The sequence below is a fragment of the Neomonachus schauinslandi genome, chromosome 3 (genome assembly GCF_002201575.2).
Source record: "Neomonachus schauinslandi chromosome 3, ASM220157v2, whole genome shotgun sequence".
NCBI classification, from domain to species: Eukaryota; Metazoa; Chordata; class Mammalia; order Carnivora; family Phocidae; genus Neomonachus; species Neomonachus schauinslandi.
The window spans coordinates 112,798,262-112,825,258 of NC_058405.1; the positions used below are offsets into that span (position 1 = coordinate 112,798,262).

General features: G+C 39.1%; 1 protein-coding gene across 2 annotated transcripts in view; it reads left to right on the top strand.

Moving 5' to 3' along the window:
- MBD5 (methyl-CpG binding domain protein 5) overlaps nucleotides 1–20,146 on the top strand; it is a 60,712-nt gene extending 40,566 nt beyond the window's left edge. Inside the window, exons 8-10 of one of the 2 annotated variants that reach the window (XM_044913283.1) lie at nucleotides 8,217–8,290; nucleotides 15,880–15,955; nucleotides 18,884–18,964. In XM_044913283.1, coding sequence (XP_044769218.1) covers nucleotides 8,217–8,290; nucleotides 15,880–15,955; nucleotides 18,884–18,955 — 222 coding nt within the window. In that variant the 3' untranslated portion in view covers nucleotides 18,956–18,964. Of the gene's footprint in view, nucleotides 1–8,216; nucleotides 8,291–15,879; nucleotides 15,956–18,883 lie in introns of both variants that reach the window. The other variant, XM_021702943.1, reaches the window with a different exon arrangement.
- The last annotated feature ends 6,851 nt before the right edge of the window (nucleotides 20,147–26,997 follow it).

Consider the following 26,997-nt stretch of genomic DNA (forward strand, 5'->3'; position numbering starts at 1 on the left):
CTTTGGTGGGGTATTAAGTGTAGCAGCATTACTAATAATGCATTAGAACAGTTCTACATTTTTGGAGATTGCTTCCTAAGAGGTTTTATTTCAAAACATCAAACACTGTATGAACATAGTCTGCAGAGAACTAGGGAGAACACAGAGTGTGGCAGAAAGAGGCATGGGCTTTGGACATTCTCACATGAGCTTAATCCCAGCTCTGTCCATTCCCTAAATGCTCCTGGGTAGGTGTATCAATCTCCCTGAGTTGCAGTCTCTTCACCTCTCAGGTGGGAATGGAATATCAGTTCCTACTCAGAAGATGTTTTAAGAATTAAATGAGATACCATAAATAGATTATCCAGCACACAAAAGAGGCTCAGTAAAAATTAGCCTCCTTGCCCCTGTTCTTTTTATGTTAGACAACCTTATTAATTTGGATGTCACCACTCTGGAATTGTGGTAATTTGAGTTTAGTTATTGTTTACCTATGCATTATCCATGAATAAAGGATTTACCAACCAGGTTGAGGGCGAGAGGATTATAATGAATATATTTAATGAATGAAATAGTTTATGACCGTTTTTTAATGAAGTTCAGCACATCACATACAAATTGGCATATCTGATTATAAATTATTATTAGCTTTTCATTTCAAGCAGGAGTTCTACTTGGAAGCATTTTCAAGCACTTTGTTCAGTGAGCCTGGAAGTCCCTCTCCCAACAATGTTTCTGAAGAATACCAACTCAGACTTTCTTCCTTTATTTTCCTACACCACTCCCACACATGCAACAATAATAATTAGGAGAGATGTTTAACAGTCCATGAAGAGTTGGGCTGAATCACCCCTATAGGATGCTGTCCCAATATTGAAGCTTTGTGAAACACTAAAGAATATTATGTGTCTGGTAGTACACCGTTTCAAAAGTAGTATCTCCTTACTCTCTAATACATTCCTTTCTTTTGTTACCAGTTTCTAATGAAGGATGGTCTGAAAGGTATTTATACTTTTTCTAAATAAATGATGCAAGTTTCTCTCTGAACCATGAATCCTTTATAGTTAAGGTTCAGTGGCCAAGAATAAGACCTCAGTGCTGAGTTCCAGTACATCATCACAGCCAGAGAAATGCACTGACAGATCTTGGCACAGTATTAGGGAATTCTTGGAAAGGGAAATGGCTTCCACTGGCATTACACCTATCCACCATAAAGTGCAAACTTTTTTTTTTAAGATTATTTATTTTAGAGAGAGAGAGAGTGGAGAGGAGGGGCAGAGGGAGAGAGAGAGAGAGTCTCCAGCGAACTCCCTGCTGAGTACAGAGCCCAATGTAGGACCCTGAGATCATGACCTGAGCTGAAATCAAGACTGGCCGCTTAACCAACTGAGCCACCCAGGCATCCCAATGTGCAAACATTTTAAGCAGATGCGACTGTGGGGGAAAATGGTTATCTTTATGTACTTGTTTCAATAATTACTTAAAAATAGGAAAAGTGCCCCTGTTTTCTAAAATATATTTTGTAATTATCATCTGCCCTCTCTGATCTTATATTAACTAGCCTAAGAGTATTGATTGACACTCAAGTGATAATCAAAAAAAATTTTTTTGAGTACATAATTTTTACTCTTTTTGAACATTTCCCATTGGTCTTCATATTTCTTTTTTTTAGAGATTTTATTTATTTACTTATTTATTTGACAGAGACACAGCGAGAGAGGGAACACAAGTAGGGGGAGTGGTAGAGGGAGAAGCAGGCTTCCCACGGAGCAGGGTGCCTGATGCGGGGCTCGATCCCAGGACCCTGGGATCATGACCTGAGCCGAAGGCAGATGCTTAATGACTGAGCCACCCAGGTGCCCCGGTCTTCATATTTCATTGCTTGTATATTCAATGTGTATTCTGACTTGAGCCAAATTTAGGAAAGGATTTATTTCTGGACTGGCACCACAATGTTTCTCTTCAGGGAAACACTAGTTGTTGTTGGACAGATAGAGACCTCTGATTACCCAGAAAAGTTGTACATTTCAGTGCAACACCACATGAATAAATGAAGACATGTTTTTAAAAGTAGTGGGCAGGGTACTCTCTCTTTAGAATCACACTTTGCCTTTTTATGTGTGGTTGTATTTGGCAGGTAGAGATAAAAATAGTTCTCTGAATAGTCAGTCATTCAAATGAGACAAAATTCATCATTATTAAAACTCATAACCAAACTTATTTTGGGACAGTACACTTTCTATGTGTCAGGTGAGTATCTCTCTCTCTCTCTCTCACACACACACACACACACACGTTTTGACAGTGTGAAACATAACGAGAGAGAGCTGACCGTCGCATTTTAAGGATGTATAACTGAAGTATGAGCTCTCTTGTGATGTTTAAACATTCTACTTTCAAGAACATCCTTTCTGTGCTTGATTATCAGCATTAGCTGTTTGTATTCTTTGGCACTGTAATTCTCTGTTGAAAGTATGCTTTGTAGGGCGCCTGGGTGGCTCAGTCGGTTAAGCGACTGCCTTCGGCTCAGAGCATGATCCTGGAGTCCCGGGATCGAGTCCCGCATCGGGCTCCCTGCTCAGCGGGGAGTCTGCTTCTCCCTCTGACCCTCCTCCTTCTCGTGCTCTCTGTCTCTCATTCTCTCTCGCAAATAAATAAATAAAATCTTTAAAAAAAAAAAAAAAGAAAGAAAGTATGCTTTGTGTATTGCCCTTGCCTTCGGTATCTCCTTAACTACTGTTGGGAATGAATCCTTGTCTCTACATTTGATCACCAACCACAGTATTTGGGCTGCATTGTGGCTGGTGGGATGGCAGGGGCAATCAATGCTCTGTAGCAACAGGATCTCCTTGAAATGGGAGGAAAATAGTTTTTGAAAAGTAATGTGCAAGATAAAAGCCAGGCTGACGAAGTCAGTGCCTGATCAAAATTTGGAAGATAATAACAATGAAGAACTGGGTAAGACCAAAAATGTGAATATTAACAAAATGACTAAACAGAGTAAAAGCTTAGGTAAGACTGTGAATGTCCCTGAAGTGAATTGTGAAATATTGTAACCTTTTTCCCCGGAACAAGGATAAAGAGGAAAAGGAGGCCTATCTCCATTTACAGATAAACTGAGACCCACACGGAGTTCTTGAGCTCGTCGGTACAGTTTTCAAAAGGATAGTAGCAACTGGAGTTTGGTTTGAGGCAGGTACATGCTTCATGAACTTTTAAGCAGTGCTGCTTTAGAAGTAGGAGCTTACCCAAAACATTTAATTGCATGTATGGGTGGTGGATCAATATGAAATCTGTTGTACATTTAGAATAGATTTATTCTAGTCCTGTAGTATACTTTTCTACTACTTAAAACCCTGCTTCCAAAGTAAAGAGGAAAGGAAACACACACACACATACACACGCACACAAAGCCTCACATAATGTCACCGACAAAAATCGTTAATGTGTATTTGGTTAGTTCATTTGAAAAGAAAAATGGGATTCACTTTAGGAATTTTTCCGTGAGTACTATTGATGGAAAATTAGGTTCATCCTTTATTGTCACAGGTGAGTCAACTCTTTGAATCATTTATTTATCATTAATTCCCACTTTTAAAAAAATATTGCAATATTGCCCTTAAGTTAACAGGACCTTTTCAGGTGGAAGATTTTTTTAAATATTTACTGTTTAATTAATGTTTGACAATAATGAACCTAATAAATGCCTCATGTTTGCTTATTGCTTCAGGGCTATACTTCCCAGGCTTCAGCTGAAGTTGCCTGCTCCCTACACCCCCTGACCCCCCCACCCTCTGCTGCCTCTCTGTAAAAAAAATAGGAAAAAAATGCATGCAATGTTCCTTTAGGGGCTCCTGGGTAACTCAGTCAGTTAAGGGTCCAACTCTTGATTTCAGCTCAGGTCATGATCTCACGGTCGTGAGACTGAGCCCTGCATCAGGTTCCGCACTGGGCATGGAGTCTGCTTAAGATTCTCCCTCTCCCTCTCCCTCTTCCTCTCCCTCTCCCTCTGCCCCTCCCCCCCCAATGAAAACCAAAAATAAAGTTGCGTGCTTGCCTGTACTATTACTTAGTTAAAAATTTTATTCAGATTCATTTACTTATTTATTTATTCATTCAACAAAGACTTTTTGGACTATACTATGAACTAGGCACCATTCAAGCCACTTTCAAATAACTCCTTCAGTCTTATTCTAAGATATAATACATGTGAAATCATAGGTGTAATGTTTTTTGTATTTTTCTAATATAAACTTATATGAGTATATATAAACTGATTGTGACTATAAACAGATTAAAAATGTTTAAAGGTCTGTCCTTGTATCACATGCCACTAATGACCCTTTGGTGCTTTGGTGTTTAGAAAGCACCCAACCATCCCTATTCTACAGCTGAGGGAGCTGAAGCTCAGCAAAGTAGCGTTCCTAAGGACACAGTGACAGGCAGTTAAACCAAGCCCCACCCCTCGTCTCCTAACTCTAAGCTTAGTACTCTGCACAGTGCCATTCCCCCAACAACAGGAGCTGACGACATGAAAAAAGGCGTGAAGAATGAAAAGGTGGCTTGAGTTCAGCTGTCCTGCCTCTCTTATGAAACCTGGGATGTGGCTTGTACTCAGTCCTTTGACCTTTGTGTGACAGCTTTGCCTCACAACTAAGTAGCGGCAAAGTAAATCACCCAGAAATTCAATCCCGTTACCAGGTTTAATGCCTGCAGGAAATTTTGACATCGTCTTTACTTAATGGGCTCTATTCAACAGTGATCTAGGATCTTTGATCCAGGCTCTTCTAATATATACTCTCCCTCACTTTCAGAGGGTCAGTTTGGCTCTCTGAAAGGTTTGCGTCTCCCTTTGTGGTAGATTTAAGTTACTTCTAAGATAGACTACATGCTACTGCGTTGACCCCAAATCAAACTTAATAAAATTACCAAATTTTAATATGTGCCTTGTGAACAAAATAGACAACCAGAGATTCAGACTTGTTCAGAAAAGTCTTAAACTTCCACCTTATAAGAGCATATGGGTATGTTTCTGGGTATGTTGCCAACCCTACTGAACAGGCTATAGGACTATGTGTGTTGAAGAATTGTGATACCTGAAGAATGTGAATGAGTGAAAGAGGGTTTTAGGAGTAAAAAAAAATATTCATTATATGTGTATATTTGCACATGAGATAATATGTGAACTATAAAGACATATAAATTCTGGTAGTTGTTTCTAATTCTTAAATGACATAGGTGCAAGGAGTTATATCATGTTGGTCATTACTGTTAGCATCATCATTATTAGAGTGAGTCTATGGGACAGTTATGAGTAAAGGTACATTATAAAGTCCTCCCATGATTTCTCACCAAGATAGGAATTAAATAATTTATGGAACTCTGGCTTATGAATGTACAGGAATATAAGGTTATAATTACAGATCAAAGTATTAAGTGTTTTAAATTACTTGCTCCTTCAGTGTAAGGTTTATAGAAATATTTGTGTGTTTATCCTTTTTAATGTTACATTTATGTATTTGATTTCTCAGTACTTTCTTCATTTACAAGTTAGCTAAGTAATTTATGAGGAAGTATTCATTAAATCATTAAATATGATTTCTGTTTTACTAGAAATTGAATTTATTTTGTTCTTCTCCGATACCATCTTAGGGGGTGCTGGTATCTTTAAAGAGTTTCTTGAATATTGCATAAGTGCGTGAATAATTCCCTATAAACAACATATGCTTTTCATGTATTTCACAATTCAGTAGAGTACTAAAATTCTGAAACAAAATAAGCTAAACATTTACCTCTGGATATGTATGATCTTGTCATATCAGAAATAAACAGTTATGTGTATCTTATTTGTATTTAGTTTCAGAAAGCACCATCATTGCTTTCTCTTTCAAGGTCATTGAATCCTTTATAAATAATATAGTTCATTATAGAGTACCTTACAGCCTTAGAGGCAATTTAAATGAAAAAAAAATTGCGGTAGAGGATTAGTTCAGAAAAATCACCAGAAAATTATCCAAGCATAAAAAATTTTTAAAGATAATTTTGGGCATGTGTTATCTAAATTTCTGTAAAAATCTAATTTGTTTTAAAATCATTTGACCTATTTTTTTTAGTATATGTGTGTGTGTGTGTGTGTGTGTGTGTAAAATGTATACTTCAATGTATATTGTAGTTGGTGTGGTGAAGAGAGCTTGAGCGAGCACTTTGGAGTCAGACCTGAGTTTCAGTGCTGGCCATGTTACTTAAATTCACTGAGTCCCATCTGTAAAATAACAAAAATAATACTAGTTTGCAGTGTTTACCGTATTAAATGATAAAACAGTGACTTTTCTATAATAAATGTACAAGAAATGTTTTTATTGCCCCTTATTCCTTATTTAATTAAAAATAAAAATTGAAGATTAAAAAAATAGTTTTACCTAACTTAGTTTTTAAGAATTAAGACCAGTGGGGTAAGTCTTCATATTGATGTCTTGCTTTGTTTCACTGTGAATCTTTCTGTTGCTTGCATCAATCCCTTCTGAGATCTTTCACTACATCAATTTGTGTCTACTATAAGTTTATGTTACAGGAGAACTTCCTTCCTACTGCCAAGGGGGGGGAGGTCATTTAAATATAAGTGGAACTAGCCATAGATTACATAAATGTAATGTGTGAAATATCTTTCATTTTCTCTTCATGTGAGTGAATACAAGATGAAACCTCTTTTCTAACATAAAATGTGAAAATGTATACAGGCACCATTTTTTTAAAAAAAAACAACACATGGATATACTCATCTTAAGCTTTTCCAGTTATTTCAGCAAGACACATTTCTTCATGGCTTCTGTGAAGTGTTATTAGAACAAAATTGTCTCTTGTTCTGGCACACAAGAAATTGGGTGTCCCCAATGAACTTGTGTAATTAGATATTTGCATCCTTTAGGACAAGATACAAAAATAGTGAAAAGGAAAATGTTTTCATTATTCGACTGTTTTTCTCATTGAATATTTAGAAATGCTTGTTTTCAAACTTGAAAAAGGAAACCCTTTGTTACTCATTACTGAGTACTCAATTTGAAGGGGTCAAAGAAAAATTATTTATAAATTATATTCATGAGTCAGGAAGATTTCAAGAGAAAAGTTAATAATTTCCTTGCTTCTTAGTATTTATTTTCTTACCCCTGAGGCATTTTGGCAAACTCTCAAATTTTTATATAAAAGTAGCATAGGGTTGGGGAAAAAACTGGGTTAAGGGATGGCTGGGACACTTGCCTTGAAGCTGTGTTTACACAGCAAGCAACACTGTTTTTACTTAAATTGGTGGTGGTGTTTTTTTAAGATCAATAAAAATAGCAATGTTTTTCTAAAGGTGTTTTTATTCACAAGTCACATACAAGTTTTTCTATTTATTAATTGTTTATCTTGGAGGGATGCCTTCAAGAACCATGATAGAGATTATTGGGGGAAAGTGGTAAAGGCTGCACCTCCCTACCTCCGTAAGTCCCCCGGTCACCATTTGGTGGCCACAGGGTGATGAAGTAGCAAGATCCCTGGCGGTAACAAAGCAAGAAGGGAGAGGACACTCACACAAGGCGTAGCCAGACCCTCTTCCCTTGACCGGAAGGACTATGGTGGTCTACTGCCCACTCATTTTGTGGCCTCTGCAGAGCCTAATACTACTAGGGAATAATAGCTGTTCTATGCTTAGTTGTGTTCAACCTGACTTGTTGCATTTTGATTGTCTCAGCAATTCTAGCAGGAGGGTAGGTATTATTGTCCTCATTTTAAAGAGGAAACTGAGACCCAGAACATCTGGGTGTTTTATTCATGCTAGAAAGTGAGGAGGTCAGATTCAAACTTCCATCTGCTGGCTCCAAAGCCCACCCCTTTCACTCACCACTGCTCTTGTCCTCCCCTGATGGAGTATAGATTTGCAGTTGCTGAGTATCAGGCAGTAGAGAAAGCAAACCAGGGATCTCTGATTTATATGATTTTGTGAATTGAAGGTTATTTAAAGTCCAAATTTTGTTCTTAAAATGTTATTTTCAAAATGTTGACAATAGGAAAGCCAAATGATCTTTCATTTCCATTGATGTTACAGCCTGGAGCCAGATAGTCAACCTCTGCTTGAGCAAGGACAGGGCATTTGACAGGGCAGTGAAAGTTAAGCCTCCCTTCCCCCAGCAGGAAAGTAAAAATGATGTTAACAATTGCAGGTCTGGGTAATATGGTTTGGTCTTCATGCCTTCACTCAGGTGGAGCCCGAGAAGTTGAAGACACTAACAGAAGGTTTAGAAGCCTACAGTCGAGCCCGGAAAAGGAACAGAAAGTAAGCGCTGATTCTTTTTTCTGCCATTTTGTTTTCCACGGATATAATGTACTGGTTTTTGTTCATAGGGACAAGAAAATCTCACTAATTTTGTCCACCTTAGGGCCTGCCTAAGTACAGTTTAGTAGTTATCACCCAAGAGGACCATTATAGTTAAGCCAAATCAGCTATTATAGAAAATATTTTCTTTTCTTAACAATCTGTACTGTTGTGTGGGATTTCCCTCTTCATGAGCTCTTTCCTCACTCCCTCCATCTCCATCCCTCTTATTTACTGGGAAAGAAACACTCTCGTAGCAATTAAATAGTCTCTAAAAGTGTAGCAAGCGATGGCTGGCTGGCTCAGTCAGAAGAGCATGGGACTCTTGATTTCAGAGTCATGAGTTCAAGCCCCCTGTTGGGTGCAGAGATTACTAAAAGAAATAAAACTTGGGCGCCTGGGTGGCTCAGTTGGTTAAGCAACTGCCTTCGGCTCAGAGCATGATCCTGGAGTCCCAGGATCGAGTCCCGCATCGGACTCCCTGCTCGGCAGGGAGTCTGCTTCTCCCTCTGACCCTCCTCCCTCTCATGCTCTCTGTCTCTCATTGTCTCTCTTGCAAATAAATAAAATCTTAAAAAAAAAAAATTTAAAAAAAAGAAATAAAACTTAAAAATAAATAAATAAAATAGAAAAATAAAAATGTAGCTGAAGTCTACATAGGCACAGGGAAAGTTATTCAAAATACATATAATTGACATGCCTGTTCAGTTACTAAAATGTTCATGTTATCAAACATCTAAGAATTACGAGATCAGAACGATTAGTAGTGTATCTTGTGTACATGGTGATATCAGTATACCTATTAAAGAGCACTCTTTCTCACAGTTGTGCCAGAGATAAAATTTCAGAACTGAACAACTCTTGGGGGAGACTCTTTATCTCAATAAACTGCCTCGCAGAAAGATGCCAACCACAAGAGACAAACTCCTGTGCCCCTGTGTTGGGGACTTCTTTGGAAGATAGCAAGTTGGCACTGATTGTCGTGATGGCTGAGTGAATTGCCAGATTTGCTACAGATACAATAAGGAATACGGACGAGGCCAGCCCCCTCTACTCTGACCATGCAGAGCTTTGTAGGAGGATAAGGCCCACAAAACTAGTTTTGGATGAAAGGAGGGAAATTGAAAATTACCTACATCACAAATTTGCAATGGGCCATTTGCTATGGAATATTCAACAATACTTGTTTATTTGATGTAAAAGATCCCTAAAATCTTTCCTCCAGTGAGATATTCCAGTTAGTTGAATGATGTGTAAAATATCCAAAACGATTGATAACACAGAAATGAAATAATGCCTCCAAATATTTAAATATACTGCCTTTAAATGAGCTGTATTTCCCCCATAAATTTGGTATTAATCAATTTCTGAAAGGTAGTAAGTAATACATAGCAATTTTAAATTTTTTTTCTTCAAAGCTAGTTTACTAGTTATGGTGAATTTACATGGGTCCTAAGTGGCATTATCTAAAGGAACTGTCATGAAACCATAAGCTCAGAATATGGATTGGCAATGTAAAAGAAGGAACTATGAAGCAAACTTTAGTAAAAACAGCCTTATTTATCATGCTACTGTCTATGCAGACTGACTTGCCTTATAAATGCCCAGTAGAATACCTTACATTTTGCATATACTATTTAAAATCAATTATTTTATTCTCCCAATCACAAAATGGGCCAGAATTACTAAGCCCATTTATGGATGAGGACACTCAGACCCAAACAGCTTAAATAATTAGTTGAAGGTTACATGAGTGACAAAGGATGTATTGAACCCAATCAGGTATTTATTTATTTAATCATTTCGTTATTCCCTAATTTAAGGAGGCTAATTGAGCAAAAATCTGTGCTGCAGTCCCTGGAACTCACTGTCAAACAAAGGAGACAGATCCAGAAACAATTAAAATGTTAAAATTGCAATGACAGCAAATGTATAGTATACTTGGGGATCATAGAGAAGTGGCATTAAACTCAGGAAAAGAAAGACTTTCTAAAGGAGATATCTGAGCCAAGCCTTACACACTACATAGCCAGACAAAGGAAATAAGGACCAAGATGGCATGGGGTGGGGTAGTGTTTAGATGAGATCAGCAGTTGGATTTGGGGCACTATAAACCCTCAGACAGGAAATTGTAAGAGATGCAGCCAAAGGTGTAAGCAGCAATCAGATCATGAAGAGCTTAGTGAGGGCCCAGAGGATCCTTTATCTTATTGGAAGTGCTTGAGGGGAACAGGTGGTTGGATTTTCACTTTAGATATGGCTATATGGAGGATAAATTTTAGGGGAACCATACTGGAGACAGGGACATTGTTTAGGAGGATGTGGCAGAAGTCAAGGGAGGATGAGGACTCAAACCAGAATTGGAGCAATAAGAACGGAGGACAAGGAATGCAGTCGAGAAATATTTAGAAGGTAAAATTCACAGAACGTCATGGTGATTGATTAGAATGTAGAGAGTAAGCAATCAAGGACAACTTTCAGGGTTTTAGCTGGGGTGACCTTGTGGGTGGTAGAAACACTGATTGAAGTGGAGAATACAGGGGGGGACTGTTGAATACATGTGGGGTGCCCATGGACTGTGTCTAACACTGGGAAGAAGTGGTATTTGACTGTGTAAAACTGGCTGTGATCACACAGAGATCCTTTGGCCCATTTGAACAGTGGGCTAAGCATTGAACTATTTGGGCATTTGAACATTTACTAGAGATAATGAAGAAGATGAGAAAAATCAAAAAGGAGGAAGAGAATGGGGGGCGGGGAGGGCAGCAGAGTAGGTGTTAGAAACCAAAGACCAAAAGCTTCCAGGATAATAGAATGATAAACAGCAGTCCACTAAAAAAAGAACTGAGAAATCTCCTTTGGACTGGGCAATGTAGAGGCTATTGGCAACCTTAGTGAAAACAGTTTCCAATAAAGTGGAAGGTGTAAAAACAAAGCGTCCATGGTTGAAGAGCAAATAAGTAGGGAGTAGAGAGAGCTGATATAAATTAATTAGGCTTCTTCCTATCCTTAATATGAAAAGTTCCTGAAAAATAACATGAAAATGACAAAGATTTGACTGCTTTTGTAGACAGAGGAAAAGGAAGGAAGAAGCAACTGAAAAAGGAAGGCGGCATTTGGAATAAGATGGTTAAGAGGTTGGTTTGGGGCCTGAGTTCAAATCCTGTTTCCACCACTTTAGAGCTGTGTACCCTTGCGCATGTTGCTTGATATCTCTGAGCCTAAATTCTTCATTTCTAAAATGGGCATATTAATATCTACCTCTTAGCAGCATTGTTATAATATAGATAATTTAAAGAGAGCCTCCATTAAAGAAAAAAATTCCATAGCTTTTAGATTTGTTATGATTTTCACTGAAATGAGGATCAAATCTTCTATCTATACATACATATAAACTTAAAATTTGGTAATCTGATTTTTGTGAAGCTGGAAAGGGATAAAGTGATAAAATAAATCATACTTTCACTTTAAAAGCAAGAAATTATTCTTAGCGTGTTAAATTTTCTTTTTTCTTTTTTCTTTTTTTTTAAGATTTTATGTGTTTATTTTGAGAGAGATACAGAGATAGCGAGAGAGCTCTAGTAGGAAGGAGAGGGAGAAGCAGGCTCCCTGTTGAGCAAGGAGCCTGACGTGGGGCTTGATCCCAGGACTCTGGGATCATGACCTGAGCCAAAGGCAGACGTTTAACCAACTGAGCCACCCAGGTGCCCCAAATTTTCTTTTTTTTTAAAGATTTATTTCTTTATTAGAGAGAGGGAGAGCACACACGTGCGAGCACACAGAAGAGAGAGGCAGAAGGAGAGGGAGAGAATCCCAAGCAGACTCTCCGCTGAGCGTGGAGCCCGAAGTGGGGCTTGAGCCTACAACCCTGAGATCATGACCTGAGCCAAGACCAAGAGCCGGACGCTTAACCGACTGAGCCACCCAGTTGCCCCAGCATGTTAAATTTTCTTCAATCTTCATACTTTCTCTATTAATTAGGTTTCAGAATCTAAGATTCTTGACATTTAGATGTCACCCAAATTTGTTCTGTTCTACATGAAGTGAGTTGCTTAAATTCTAAATTGAAAGTGTAGAGCAACATGCAATTTTTCATTTCCCTCATTTCTTATACCATTCACAGATGTGTACCTGCCTTTTTTCTCAATTAGTGCAGATAAGGATAATGTGTGACAATATAGGCAGTGAAGAATAGAAGTGGCAATTATCTCCATTAATAACTAGAAATGTGATTATGTGAACATCTATTGCTTAATCAAGTAGGTTTTAGAGTGTCCATTAGTAAAAATGTTTATTATTAAATGTCAGCAGGGAATCGAAAATAGTGGAAGAGACTCCACAGGGAGGCCCTTGGTACTGCAAGACTGAATTTTGACTAATTATTCATTTCATGAACTCATGGAAATTTTTCTTCTTCTTTTAAGTTCATTCTTTGTTGACCTGACCAGCTAGTGTAAAAATTAGTCTGCAGCTTTAACACCTGGGAGCATCTCCCTTTCCCTCTTGAATCTCCCGATGCATTCAAGCAATTTCATGCCCCACCTCTCTGTATCTATTCTCTCTTCCACAAGTAGTCACTTCTCCCTCTGTTAACTACTTAAGTTTGTTAAAGGAAAAACACTATTAACTTAGCTTAAATTAATACAAGCTGTTTACAAACATTTTAAACATCTTGTTGAAGAAGGAGATCACAAAGTCCTAAATTCTATCTTTTTATTCAGCAAGTAATATTAAATTATTTTTATACTTTAATGGTGATGTTATTGCAATTTTTCATAAATAGGGAAAATTTTTTCATGCCTCTTTGAATTTATTACTTTTAAAAACTATTTGTAGTTAAATATCCATCTTCTTCATTATCAAGTTAGGATTGGTTTCACCAGTTCTCCTAAAAAGTCATGAAGTATTGCATATAAACAGTTGTCATAATGCCTACCTCATAGGCTTGCTGTTAGGACTGAGATAATATATATGAAGATTTAACACAATTCTTGGCACACAGACAATTTTCAATAAATAGTAGCTATTTTTGCTATTAAGGTAAGTGTGAAAACCAAAATTCTTTAATGGTTTTTCATTGAAATGTTTTACCTTCATTTTAGACATTTAGAACTTTACGTAGTTGATTGTAAACCCATATTATAATAAATATCCATAACATAAATATCTTTTGAAATTTAGCAGCATTGTTTTAAATACAAAAGAAATAGTAAAGATAAATCTATTTAACACATTACTCAAGGTGTAATATTGTTAGGCAACTATTGAGATGTGTGATACTGTCAAGACCTTTGCCAAACAGCCCATAAATGGGGCCCCAACCCAACCCCAGACAAGCTTACATGGCCTACGGAGTTCTGGGATCAGACTGCTCCCCACCCCCACCTCACGTCACTCAGCATCAGGCATAGCAAATTTCTCACTGGGAAAGCAACCCAGACTGACTCCACAAGATGCTCACGGTCCCTTAAAACTGGAATGGGTAGGTAAATAAAAGAGTGTATGAATAGGTTATAATATCAACTTGGACAGTGCTCAGTGCTTGGACAGTAATAAGTGAGAAAGAGACAAGTTGCAGAATAGCATATATACCATACCATACCTGATGGACACCTTTGTGTGTATATTAAAAAAAAAACACACACACACAAAAAAGACAATACCAGGTATTGTTCGTGGACATATAAAATATAAAAACAGGGACTCCTGGGTGGCTCAGTCAGTTAAATGTCTGCCTTTGGCTCAGGTCATGATCTCAGGGTCCTGGGACTAAGCCCTGCTGGGGCTCCCTGCTCAGTGGGGAGTCTGCTTGTCCTTCTGCCCCTCCCCCTGCTTGTGCTCTCACTCACTCTCAAATAAATAAATAAAATTAAAAATTAAAAATATAAAAACATACTAGAAAGATACACAACATAGTTGCCTTTGGGGAAGAGAGGAGGAGAGAATGGGACTAGGAATTGATGATAAATGGGAATTTCAGCTTTTTTTTTTTATTAAAAAGACTTAAAGAAAGTAGGTAATTTATTATCAGTTTATTCTTCGAAGTGGGTTTGTTAGGGGTTAATTTATTCTATGCACTTTTCTGCATTGTGTATATTTCTAAAAATAAATGGGAAGAATGTAAAAGCTGGAGTCTGGCTTACAGGCCAGCAAAAGGTGGGAAGACGGAGTTGGTGCTGTATTGCCCACATAATTTAGTTAAAAGCATTACATTAACCTTTTTTTTTTTTTCAGTTAAACTGACTTAAATTCATGTATGTTTCCCAAAATATCGAGATGTCGTGTTAGCTTTGGACAAAATTTTTAGTTAGTAAATATGTGGAGCATGCATGATGTGCCTGGCAGTATACTCCTCAGGGTGTACACAGAAACTAAATGTGTGAATTGTCCAGTCCCGGCATATGAGGGTAAAACCTGGTGGGGGCTGTGGTAAACCGAAAGGCCTCATCTAAAGGCATTCCACTAAAGTTCAAATATGTTTTTAAACACGATGTGAGCCAAACTAAATGGGACTATGAGCCAAATTCCTCCACAACTGCAAATTTCCAATCTCCGTGGAGATGCTGAGGTGGGACTTAACTCTTGGAAAACCACGCTGACGGCCTGTTATGAAAAGGTTTATCTCTGCACCTTTTCTAGTAATTGTCGTGACAAGACAAATGAAATGAATCACCTTAGTACTCAGAATACCTGGGTAATTATTTATATGCATAAAAATGGAAAAAATAAGTTAGAGTAGACAAAGGGTACATAACTATGGAAGGGGATAGGATAGTGTGGATTTGCCCGGTTTTAAGTAGTTCAACAACTTCCTATAGTTTCAATAGTGGCAGAGGTACCCTTTTGTATTATTCGGGCCACACGTGCTGAGTAGAGAAAAAAATTCAGAGTGATAGATACTCTGAGATAGTCATTCTTTATCTGTTCAAATACTTAAGTCATTTCGGTTTGGGGGGAAATGTGGTGGGCCCAGTCATGGAGGGAGCCTTGGGCATGACGAGCGAAGCTGTTTCCCACCTAGAACGTGCAACGTGCGTACTTAGGCACACCAGGTTTCAGCCTTCACTTGCTCAGCTCTGGAAGCCAGGATGCGCCAGAGAGGGCAGAGGGAGCTCCCTAGTGGCCAGAGTGTGCAGTTCAGCCCCTCCAGCCTCCCCGCGGCTGCACCGCCCGGCTGCCTGAGAAAGAGACGAGCCCGAACAAGAGGCAATGCAGGGAGGCTGGAATCCTGGAGGACAAGCTGCATCTGCGGGAAAGGAGACCCGTGGCCCAGTTTTCTTGCAAAAGCATCGGACGGGGGAAGGAGCATGTGGAAAGGGAAAGAATCCGTTGTCCCCTGTCATGTGTTCCACTTTTTCCTTGTTCAGTGACTTTATTATTAATATTCAGTGGTGAGAATCCCAGAGCATTTGTCATCTGACTTTTTCATATGTAAATATAAATTGACTTTCTTTGGTGGAATTGGTACTTCTGTTTTCTGATTAGGGGATTAAATTGAGACTTTGTTTCCTTAATTTATTAATCTGGTGTGTTGTTTTCATTAATTCCAGAAGTGGAAAGCTAAATAACCATTTAGAAGCTGCTATTCATGAGGCCATGAGTGAACTGGACAAAATGTCTGGGACTGTAAGTTAATTTATTTTTCCATTATACTGTGTTTCTTTGAAAATAAATTGTATTACACTTTTTGGTAAAGTCTCTTAAATATTGACAAGCAACTCATGTAGCAATACTAAATTACTAGGCTCAAAAAAGGACTGATATCAGAAAAGATTCAAAGTAATTTAAGAAAAAATAACCTAGTAGTATTAACTATGTCTTTTTTTCTGAGATAACTCATTTTTCCCACATAGCATACTTTCTAAATGTGAGCAGCACAATATTCGAGTTCAAACCACAGGTTTCTGTGTTTGACTCTGAATAACAGTGGTCACTACTGCTGCCTAAATTGTCAATAATGCAAATTTTCCTTTGTCCATAGAACAAAAAAAGGGAAATTGAACAATAGGGTCAAGATCAAGAGTGGACGGACCTCTCAGACCTCTTGTTTCCTTTCTACTGTTAGCTAAAAAGGAAAATATTTGGCACAAAATCCTATTGTTAAATTATTGAACACTGTAACCTCTGGTTTTTGAGAGGTTGTGTCTATTCTTTCTTTACATTTTTACTGAACTGTTCATACAATAGTATTGCATGTGAGAAGTTTAATCATTGTCCTCTAATTCACATATTGGCCAGTGTAAACACTCAAAATATAATTTTGGTAATTTCTAAAAAGATGTAAATTATCTAAGGCTATTCAGCGATGAAAGCTAATTTCTTTTACTTTTACTCAACACTTTGTGTTAACAAGATTATCTGGATCCTAACAACCCATTCAGTGGCTACTGATTGACAGATATAGTTTATAGATTCACAGAATGTTGGGGTTGCTTTGGGCTTTAGAGATTTTGTGATCCAACCCATCCTTTTGCAGATGGGTGAATTAAGACCCTAAGATGTTAAATGTCCTGATAGAATTTAGGAAAGGTCTAAAACACCTTCTAAGGCCAGGCAAATACTATCAATAAGTAAAGTGAGTCAGCTGTGAGAAAAACAGCAACTCAAGGGGATTGAGAAATGCCATCCAAGAAGTCAGGGTAAGCTGCTTTAGAGGCTCCACACAGTAAAGGCTATTGCTCACTTCAGTGTGGTGCTGGTTGGGGAAGGGCTTGCTGCACACAGTCATTCAGAGACTCAGGTTCTTCTTCCTCCATCTAGTGCCCACCATTCCTTAGGGCCTCAGAGTGTTCCTTCATGTCACGATGCATCCATCCAGCAGGTGGGAGAAGAGTATATGCAGAGGGCTGCCAGGATAGGCTCATCACTTCTGCTGATTTCCCTCGTCTGACCCCATCATCTGGGTTTCTTAACTCAAATGGGCTGGGAAATGTAATAGACAATATGCCTGTTCAGGAAGAAGAGAAAATGGGTTTGGTGAGCATCTTGCTGGTCTTTGCTGCAGGACATTTGGCCTTTGTGGCCAGCAGGCAGTCAGGACTGGTGGGAATTGTGGCAACCTGGAGACCAGGCTCTCTCCAGAAGGAGATCCTTCTTCCACGCTCCAGCAGATCTCAACATATGGGAAATTATGCCAGAGTTGCAAGCTCTTCCAGTTTTTCATAAGATGCTAAAAGTCTGGAATTGAAATTTCCCCATTTTTTTTTTTACTGTTGACAACGATTTTTTAAGCATTAAAACATCATACAACTAAACAAAATACCTTTTCGGGCCACATTTGGTCCACAGATTACCAAGATTTGTTTGCAGTCTTGAATAAAGTTTTCTTTCCTCAATTATAACAAGTTTTCAGTTATGGCTTTTCATCAGAAACTAGTGGTTTTAAAAAATGTATATGGATAGGTTAGGAGGATGAGGCAGTTTGAGAAACTTATAAACGTTACTTTCAAAATTTAATTATTTTAAAGCTTTTTACATTTGACTTTGAGTAGCATTGGCCTCTGCTGTTATCTAAACATTATTTTTAAAATGTACAATTAAGCCAACTTGTAGTGGACCTTGAGAACTGATTGGGCACATCTCCTAACTATGAGTTCTGTGACATTATGTTGGTAGCTTTGAAATTGGCTATGGTGGAAGTATTTACACCATGGAAATTGGCAATGCTACAACAGGCTTTTGTCCCTCCATAGGGAGCTGGTTGTTAAGCATTAGCTACACCACTGCCTTGGGAATAGCCTGCCTTTCCTAGGTCTTGATCTTGCCCTCTCCTGTCAGTAGCCACATACAATGTGGGGCACCTGATCACCTCCCTAGTACCTGTCCTCTGCCCCTCAGAACCATACTTGCTGTCTGATACCTGGTGATCGTGTCCTGCCATGCTCCACCCCTGCTCAGTCTGACACACAGCCCTAATTACTACAGTTTCTGCATTAGCATCTACAGATGAGTTGTACTACTTGCTCGTCCCAGACTATACAAGCTCAGATCTGCCAATAGATGGTAGTGATTTTCTCGTTTTCACTCCGCAAGTCTTCTCGGGAATAAACTTCCTTGGGCTGAGCTGTGTGCGTGTTCTTACCACGGTTCTGACCCTCCTTAGTAGTGGTAAAATAAGTCGGGTGATGAAGGAAAGAAGAAAACATGTTTGGTATGTATTTTTCCACTTTTCTAGACTCTACTGAAATTGGTGATCTAGGGATCGCTAACAGGAAAGGCTTTATTTCTGTCTTAAATGGGCAGCAAGGATAGCAAAAGCACACTGCATTTCCCACACTTGATTTTCTCCGGTTCCTCTTGGGACCCCCACCATTTATGGGGTTCCCACAGTGTTGTTCTGCTTATCAGTTCCTAGGATTTCTCCTTCTCTGTAGTGACCATGGGCATGCTGAGATCTGGGGTCTTGACAGAAAACGTAAATGCCCCATGATATCAGTGATTGAAAAGGAAAGGTGGACTCTATTCTTTCCCCTGTTTCTTTGTCAGAAATTGTATGGTGTTTGTACTTTCAACCTCTGTTGTTGTTGTTTTTTTTTTCCACCTCTTTATTTCCAGGTTCACCAAATCCCACAGGGAGACAGACAAATGAGACCCCCCAAACCCAAGAGGAGGAAGATCTCCAGATAACAGGGACTACTCCACCAATGCGCAGTGTTTATTAAAGGAACGTGCACAGATAAATCTATCTATAGATAGGTATTGATATATCCACTGTTATATCAGTATTTATGCTATGGCAGATTGCTACCACCACCACAGGGTGCTAAAAGAAACAGTGATACAATATTTTTTTGAACAGGAAAGATAATGAAGGCTGGAAAACCAATCAAAACCCCTGACTGATGAGAGTGATAAACGGTCAAGAGATTACTGAAAAACTTTTTCTATAATGCTAAAATTGTGATTATAAGAAATGTCCAAATGTTTCGGAAGACTTTTCAATGTTGTATATAGAAAATACAGAATTTCATGGTGATATCAGAAGTGTAAATATTGTACAATATTGTCATGTACAAGCGTACCTAATGCACACTTTATCTTTTATTGTACAAAGAAATAGTGTACAAAATTCTTTGGTTTCTATGGAGTACACCTACCAGAGACTACCAGTGTAAAGTGATAAATAAAAATACAACCTAAAGGCTTTTCTATGATAATGTAACAGATGCTGTTTTTGTATTTAACAGCAGAGAAAAGGCATGATGATGTAGTACCTGAATGATGACATACACTGCACACCACCGAGTGTCCATTTATATTGTCTGTTTGGAATGAACCTTGCCTGGCAGCACTGGACTCGATTTCGGGTGCCTAGGAAATCAAAACTTTGCAGATTTCTAAGGGATGAGGGCTCACAGGTCTAAATTAAGAATTCAGAAACTGCAACCATTTGTTGCATATTTTTTTTACCTAAGTTTTAAAGTAGAATAGGTTTTATAAAAAAAAATCTTAGATGGAATATTTTACTCAGTCATTTCTGTAGTTAACGTTTGATAGCCACCTATTGATCTAGCTAGCTTATGCTGCACCACCATTGACACTCAAGAGTGGAATTTGTTTGCAGACGGTACCTGACAAGATAAAACTCTCTGTTTCCATACATGGAGGCAAAAGCCCCACTTCGAAACCATTATCAGAAGTAAGGTTGATTATCATTCAGTTTTTGTGTAGTGGCAAGAAGAAATACGAATCATCAAAGCAGGTTTCATAGCCATTCATCAGTATTACTCAGAAGTGAAGGTGGCTTACAAAATTATTAGCAATGGTAATTTTTTATCAGTATTATGTAACATATCAGATTTATTTTATTTAAAGAATTATTTATACCATTAACAGATTCTTATATATATTAATGTGGCTGAAATGTGCAGGTTAAATCTATTAACCAAATTATTTATATTATATTAAGTAAGAAAAAAATGTGAAACAAATGTAGAGAGAAAATACTACATTACAAGTATACAAACCTAAAACTGTGAGCCATTGTAAAGTACAAGGTTATTAATAAGAAATGTAGCACAACATAATCTTCCGTCTTTTTTTCACAATTTTTGTGGTGGTGGTCTAACCCTATCTCCCACGCACTTGAGTGAAGTTTCAGGCCTCCAGCCTGACTTCCATTAATGGATTATCAAAAGAAGGGATCCATTATCCCTTTATTCTTAGAATCACCAGCCCCCACCCCCAAACCCGTAAACTCCCCCAAGAGCACTCCCTGCCTTGTCCCCTAGCCTGGGGTTCACTCAACAGCTTAAACCTCCAGTTACTGGGAGCCTTTCGATAGCAGGCTCCAGACCCCCAAATGCCCACCACCTCTGTTATCTCTCCTCTCTCATCCACCCGCATACTCCCCAGTCCCACGATGTAGCAGAGTTCCAGTAACTCAGGAAAAAGGAGACCAAGGTCATTCTCCCAGTTGGTTTCTTGGGGCCACAGCACAGAGCACTCCATCTGGGCTCACTTTTGATAGCAACAGCTCTCAGCTCTTCCCCCGGTCTCCTGTGTCTCGCTCTCCTTCCACTCCCACCCTCACCCCTACCCCCAAGCCTGATGGAATGCAACCGGCTACCCTGGGCTTCTCGGCCTGGAGGCAGGAACCCTTCCTTCTGGGGGTAGGTCCATTGTGTCTTTCATGTAACCGCGGGATAGCCTGCTGGTCCTTCCCATGCAGTCACCCCGAGTCATCTTTCGTGTAGTTTGTTGATATGTCTTTGTGTGTTCGGTATGTTTAAACCATAGATGTCCTTTTTTTAAATTTTTTTGCCACCAACCTGCTTTTCTACTGTTTCGTCTACATGGTTGTTTTTACTCCCAGGTAGACGCATATGTGTGTTTGTGTGTTGCAGTGTCTGTATGTGTGTGTGTGTGTGTGTGTGTGTTGATATGTAGAAGTTCTTTTAGCCCTTGCTGTCCGTCTTTAGACTGAGTTTGTGTCCACCGAGCCTTCTTTTAGATAGTTCAAGCTAATTAGGTGTGTGCTTCCCCACCCATGTGCACTTTACATCAGTAGACCATGTAAAGTATGTTTGTGCCCATGATTTCACTGGTTCCTTACGGCTTTGATGTGGATGCTAGGTGTTGTTGTTTCAGTCCACATGAGCTTTTTTCCCCTCTCTTTTACAGTTCTATGGTTTCATGTAAGCAGTTAATGTAAATATTGTTAGCATTACAGGTCATGCAGTGCTGTAACATTTTTTTAAATGTTGCACCTACTTTACAATTAAAAAATTGGTCACTCATACTTGAATTTTGCCCATAGAGCCATTTCTTTCTCTTTGTATTGAAGCCAATTCATTTTTTAAAGATGAAGGCTAGCCCTTCTACGTTATTACATTTTTTATTCCCTAAAATAAACAAACTCTTTTTTTTCCCCAACAAATCTGACAGTGGAAATAATGAAAAATTTTTGCTCCTTTAAAGAACATAATATCCCTCTTGGAAAAGAAAATCTGATTTTATTTTGTGTCCCTTAACAGTCTTTGGAAGCACAAGGAGAATAAACTACACCTTTAAGTAGTTTTTAAAGATTATTTCAAATGAATGAAAATTAACCGAGCAGCTCTTGTTTGATTTGTCTCATTTGTAGCATTAAAAGCTATCAGGGTTTTTATTTATTTAAAGGAATATTTTTTGGTTTGTAGTTTTCAGTCTCATTGTGAATGTAAATGCTTTAAAAATATTCATCCCTTGTGAGATCATGGGCCACTTTTAGTCTTGTATTTGGACCCTGACTTTGAGTTATTTGCAATGTCTGTTTTTCAAGTAAACACAATCTTCTTCTTCTTTTTTTTTTTTTAACATAACACTGCACAATTGTGGGAACAGCAGAGGGCTGTTATTTTGTTTTCTGTAAGTTTTATGAAGATTCCCAACTGACTTATCCCATGAGGTGACTCCTTTTTCATTTCAGACAGTGATAACACATTTTAATTAACTTTGGTAATCTTCTCTGCAGTTTGCAATGTGTCCTTATAAGTCACAAGCGGTTTTGTACTGAGATTTTAAAAATCTAAGATGCTTAAGATGCTGGTGACATTGCTCTTTCTGACGAGAAAGCCAAGATTCTAGACCTTACTGAAAATCTGATACCTTGTTTACTTTGCCCATTTATGCCCAAATGGTGTAACACAAGTCTCAAGACTTTTCAAATGTAGTGTATAAAATGAGTTGTGCATTACTTGATTCATTTGGGGGCTATGAAAAAATGATATCAACCAGCCAGAACTGTAATATTGAATTAATTTATCTTTTTCTTTCATTCACTCTATCACATTTGCATTAGCCAAAGAGATAAGAACATTAGTAATTCATACGTGTAAACAACCCAGAAGTGAATATTAAATCAGTGAGCCAAAAAGCAATAAACAACTCAAGCATGGGGAATCCTGCTAACAGTGGGGAGTCTGATACAGAAAAAATATATAAAAAGCATTATCTTCAAATATGAAAGATTAATTTGTATCTACTGTACATATGTATTATCAGCCTTATCTGCTTTTATACACACTGTGTGTGTACCTCAGCGACCTTTTATAAACCGGAAAAATGGTTGATTTAATAATTTGTTATGTAAATACAAAGTTGTCTATAAATTGGAAAATTTGATGCCAGATGGCTTCACAATATACAAATGTGTTTTGTAACATCATGCCTTTATGGATTAAGTATAAATACACTGGATTGTCTGTGTAGAAGAGTAGCAGTTTACATTTCACCTGCATTTCAAGTGGATATTTTTGTCCAAATGGTTATCTTATTAGGAAAAGAAAATGACCTGAACATATTCAGTGTGGAAAACAAATATGGTTTTGAATTCACCAAAACTTTTCACACACAGGGGTCTGTTCAATTCCATCTAAATGCCGTTTATTATATTTCCATAGGAGATTCTTTGATCCAGGACTGGGATCTACCCAGGAAACCTCCCCAAATGGAATTATTCTATTTTAGAAACAGGCTGTGCATCTTAGTTTCTAAATCATAGGCTGGGGAAGAGCCACAGCCTTCTTACTGCTTTTTAACTTGTTTTTTTTTTTCTGCTTTGTTTCCACACATCTTGGAAAGCACTACACAGATAAACAGGGCCTAGTTCTTGTGCACCAAGGTGTCTACAGCGTGACCTCAATGCAGGGCTTCTCAACCCTAGAACTATTGACATTTTGGGTGAGATCATTCTCTGCTGTGGGGGCTATCCTGTGCATTGTAGGACCTTTGGCAGTCTCCCTTGTCTCTACCCACCAGATGCCAGTAGCATCCCTTCCAAATTGTGACAATCAAAAATGATGCTAGACATTGCCAAATGTCTCCTGGGGGTGGGGTGTGGGGAGTGGAGGGTGGGAGGAGGGGACAAAGTGAGACTTAAAAAACACTGCCTTAACGGAATCAGTTAGGGAACATATGTCTGTGTGAAATACTGGCATGTTTTGCATGCTGTAATCAACAGGAAACTGATTCCTAGATCAAAATCCAAAACAAAACCCACGCCAAAGTAGTGCTTCTCAGTCCATCATTAAGGACGTGAATCCGTTAGCTTCAGCTTCATTTTGAGCACATTTGATACTCTCTTTCATAAGCCTCAAGACGGTCATGTTTTGAGAAGTCCCATGTAGGGCTTAGGAAAGTTACCTAAATATCCTGGTTCAGTTTACAAGAAGATTAATAACCCACTTTGGTTGTGTGTCGGAGCTTCAGTGAGCGGAAGGCTTCTCAACAATAGTACAGTTGCCTGCCTTGGGTCAAAATGAGGACTTTGGCTGCGGGGGGACCGTGCTATGTATATATTTTAACAGCTCTCTAGCAGCTGGTTCAGGTAGCAGTAGTTTTTGCATGATCCTCCTATAAGTTTTGATGGAAGCAGTTCAGTAGATCTTGGAGATATCATTGATCTATTTATTCATGTAATAAATATTCTTGAGTTCCTCCCTATGCCACACCCAGTGTGCAGCAGTAAGGATACAGTGGTGAATAAGACAGACCCCCTTCTCTGCCCGCACAGAGCAGCCCAAGATGCTGGCCAGTGGTCCATGTAAGTACGATAAAGCGTGACCAGGCCTGGGCTGGGAAGCACAAGGCAGGCCCCTGACCTAGCTTAGTGAGGACCCGGGAAAGATGAATAGGATTTAGGCAAAGGAGAAGTGTGTGTCCTGGAGAAGGGTAAGGGAGTGTGTTGGTGTTCTGGGCCCACCATAATTCTTCATATTACATTTGTTGAGCAAGTTCCATCCCAGTCTTGAGGTACGTATATAAATCTGTGTGTGTAAATTCGCTTTAATAATCCTAAATTAGTGCTATTCAGCATGCTTATAGTTATTGCCAACAGCATCAATTCCCTGTTTCCTTCCCACAAATTAGCGCTGTATTGGCAGACCAATAATGGTTCTACTTTGATGATCCGGGGCTGGGGAGGTTTAAAATCCCCAAGCATTGAAGTGTTGAAAAGTGTTAAAGTGTTAGCAAGTAAGGCCTGCTAACCAGAATGCACAGGTAAGTGTAGGTCAGGTATAGATCTTCGGCAGGCCAACCGCCTCCTACGTACCTCCGCCGGGAAACAGGAAGCTGCACGGGAGCCCACGAGGTGCCACACGTGCCAGGGAAGCACTGAGGGTTGAAAAGGCACCGGAAAGTGGACTACAGGGAGTTGGGGGCCGGGACAAGGCCATCTGGCTACAGGGACCTCTGCCCCACAGCAGGAGAGACCACAATGGTCTTTCATCATCCATTCCAGCCCATTATTATGCACATACCCTTGAAAGTATCCCCAACCACATTAATCACCTCCTACATTCAATGAACATTGAACATAAGGGCTTTTTAAAGCTAATTATCAGTTAAAAAAAGAAAATCACACAACAGAGGCAGTGCAATAACAGGCATTCAGTGCTATGATCCAGAGTCCAGCAAATAGCCCTTCCCAGGAGCACGGGGTCCTGCACACAGGAGATGGACCCTCAAGAGGGAGGCAGCCCGTTGCAACATTTACAAACTGGGTCCTGGAGAGGGATCATCTACAGTCAAATCTAGACTGTGCCACTAACTCATTGAACTTTGGGCAAGTTATTTAAACTACCTCTGCTTAACTTCATCTACAAAAGGGGATGATAGTAGCACTTTCCTCATGGGGTTGAGGATCGAATGAAATAATGCAGACAAAGTTCTTAGTGCTGGCACAGAGCAGGCCCTCAGAGAATGGTCATTGTTAAGCTGACCCAGGAAAGATCTAGATCAGGAAAGGGAACTTCCTGCCAATGAAAAGTGTCACATGTAAGGAGGAGTTGTGTCTAGAGTTGCTGTGTCTCTCCAGGAAGCCCTTAAAGGTAGGAGAGTGGTATTTACCTCCAAGGCAGCTCGGCCCAAAGCAAACTGTCATGGGGGCCTTTTCTGGTTCTCCCGGTCCAGCCCTGAGCTTCTGGAGCTTCTGCCCAGGGTGTTTCTTAGATGAATTCGACTGTCCAAAACGGCACATGCAGACATGGACCTACAAAATGGTTTTCTAATAAACTGGTCTGGAAAATGATTTCTCTGAGAAGTGAACTGCATTGACTGTGGCAATCAGAGCAGAAAGAGAACTTCTAACCCTCAGCCTCAGAGTGAAGTCAGGACCGGCTCTTCAAATAAGTAGCTCAAGGTATGAAACGTTTAAATGACTTAAAATCCATCAAATCTGGGAATGCAGAGCTTAGTACAGAAAGAGCATGTTTAACTTAAGAGACTAAAATTTTGGGTCCCAGTTCTTACCACTGACTCCATGATTTAAGACAAATCACTAAAAAGATCCTGGGGCCAGATTCCTAGGATGCGAAACCAGTTATTCAGGGGCTGTGCGACCTCAGGCAAATTACCCTCCTGGTGCCTTAGTTTCATCATCTGAAAACTAAGGGATAATAGAATCATCAATGTGCTTGAGGATTAAATAAACCAATCTTTGTGAAGCACTTAGAAGAGTGTCCGGCATAGAGTAAATTCTATGCAAGTCTAGATATTGTCATTATTATTACTGCTAATAATATGGGCTGAGCCTCACTGGCTTCCTTCATCCACAGATGGGAATGACTGAGCCCTTACTTGTCTTAAAGAAAGATCCAGTCTTCTGTGGGATGATCACTTACGAGGGTCCTGCTAGTCACATTTAACCATTTATTTGTCTTCCCTGATTTAAACATGGGTGCTCTTGAGAGGAGCAAGACTTTGAACCAAGCAAGACTCAGGAAGTTCTTAAAAGATTTGAGAATATGCAGGGTGGGAGGAAGGTGTTTGTAACTATCCTAGAGTTAGCTGTACTCGGAGGACTAACAAGAAAATGAAAAGAAATAATACACTGAGGCGTGCTTTCAAAAGGGGAGAGGAAAGAACAAATAGTCTGAAGTGGTAGTATTTTCAAGTGCTATTAAGAATTATTATTTATTTTTAGGGGCGCCTGAGTGGCTCAGTTGGTTAGGCGACTGCCTTCGGCTCAGGTCATGATCCCGGAGTTCTGGGATCGAGCCCCGCATAGGGCTCCCTGCTCAGCAAGGAGCCTGCTTCTCCCTCTGACCCTCTCCCCTCTCATGTACTCTCTCTCTCTCTCTCTCTCAAATAAAAAAAAAATTATTATTTATTTTTAAATTGGAAGTTTAGGTCTAAATACTGTACCTAGACTTTTCAGGACTATGAATTCTTAGTCACCGCTTGCT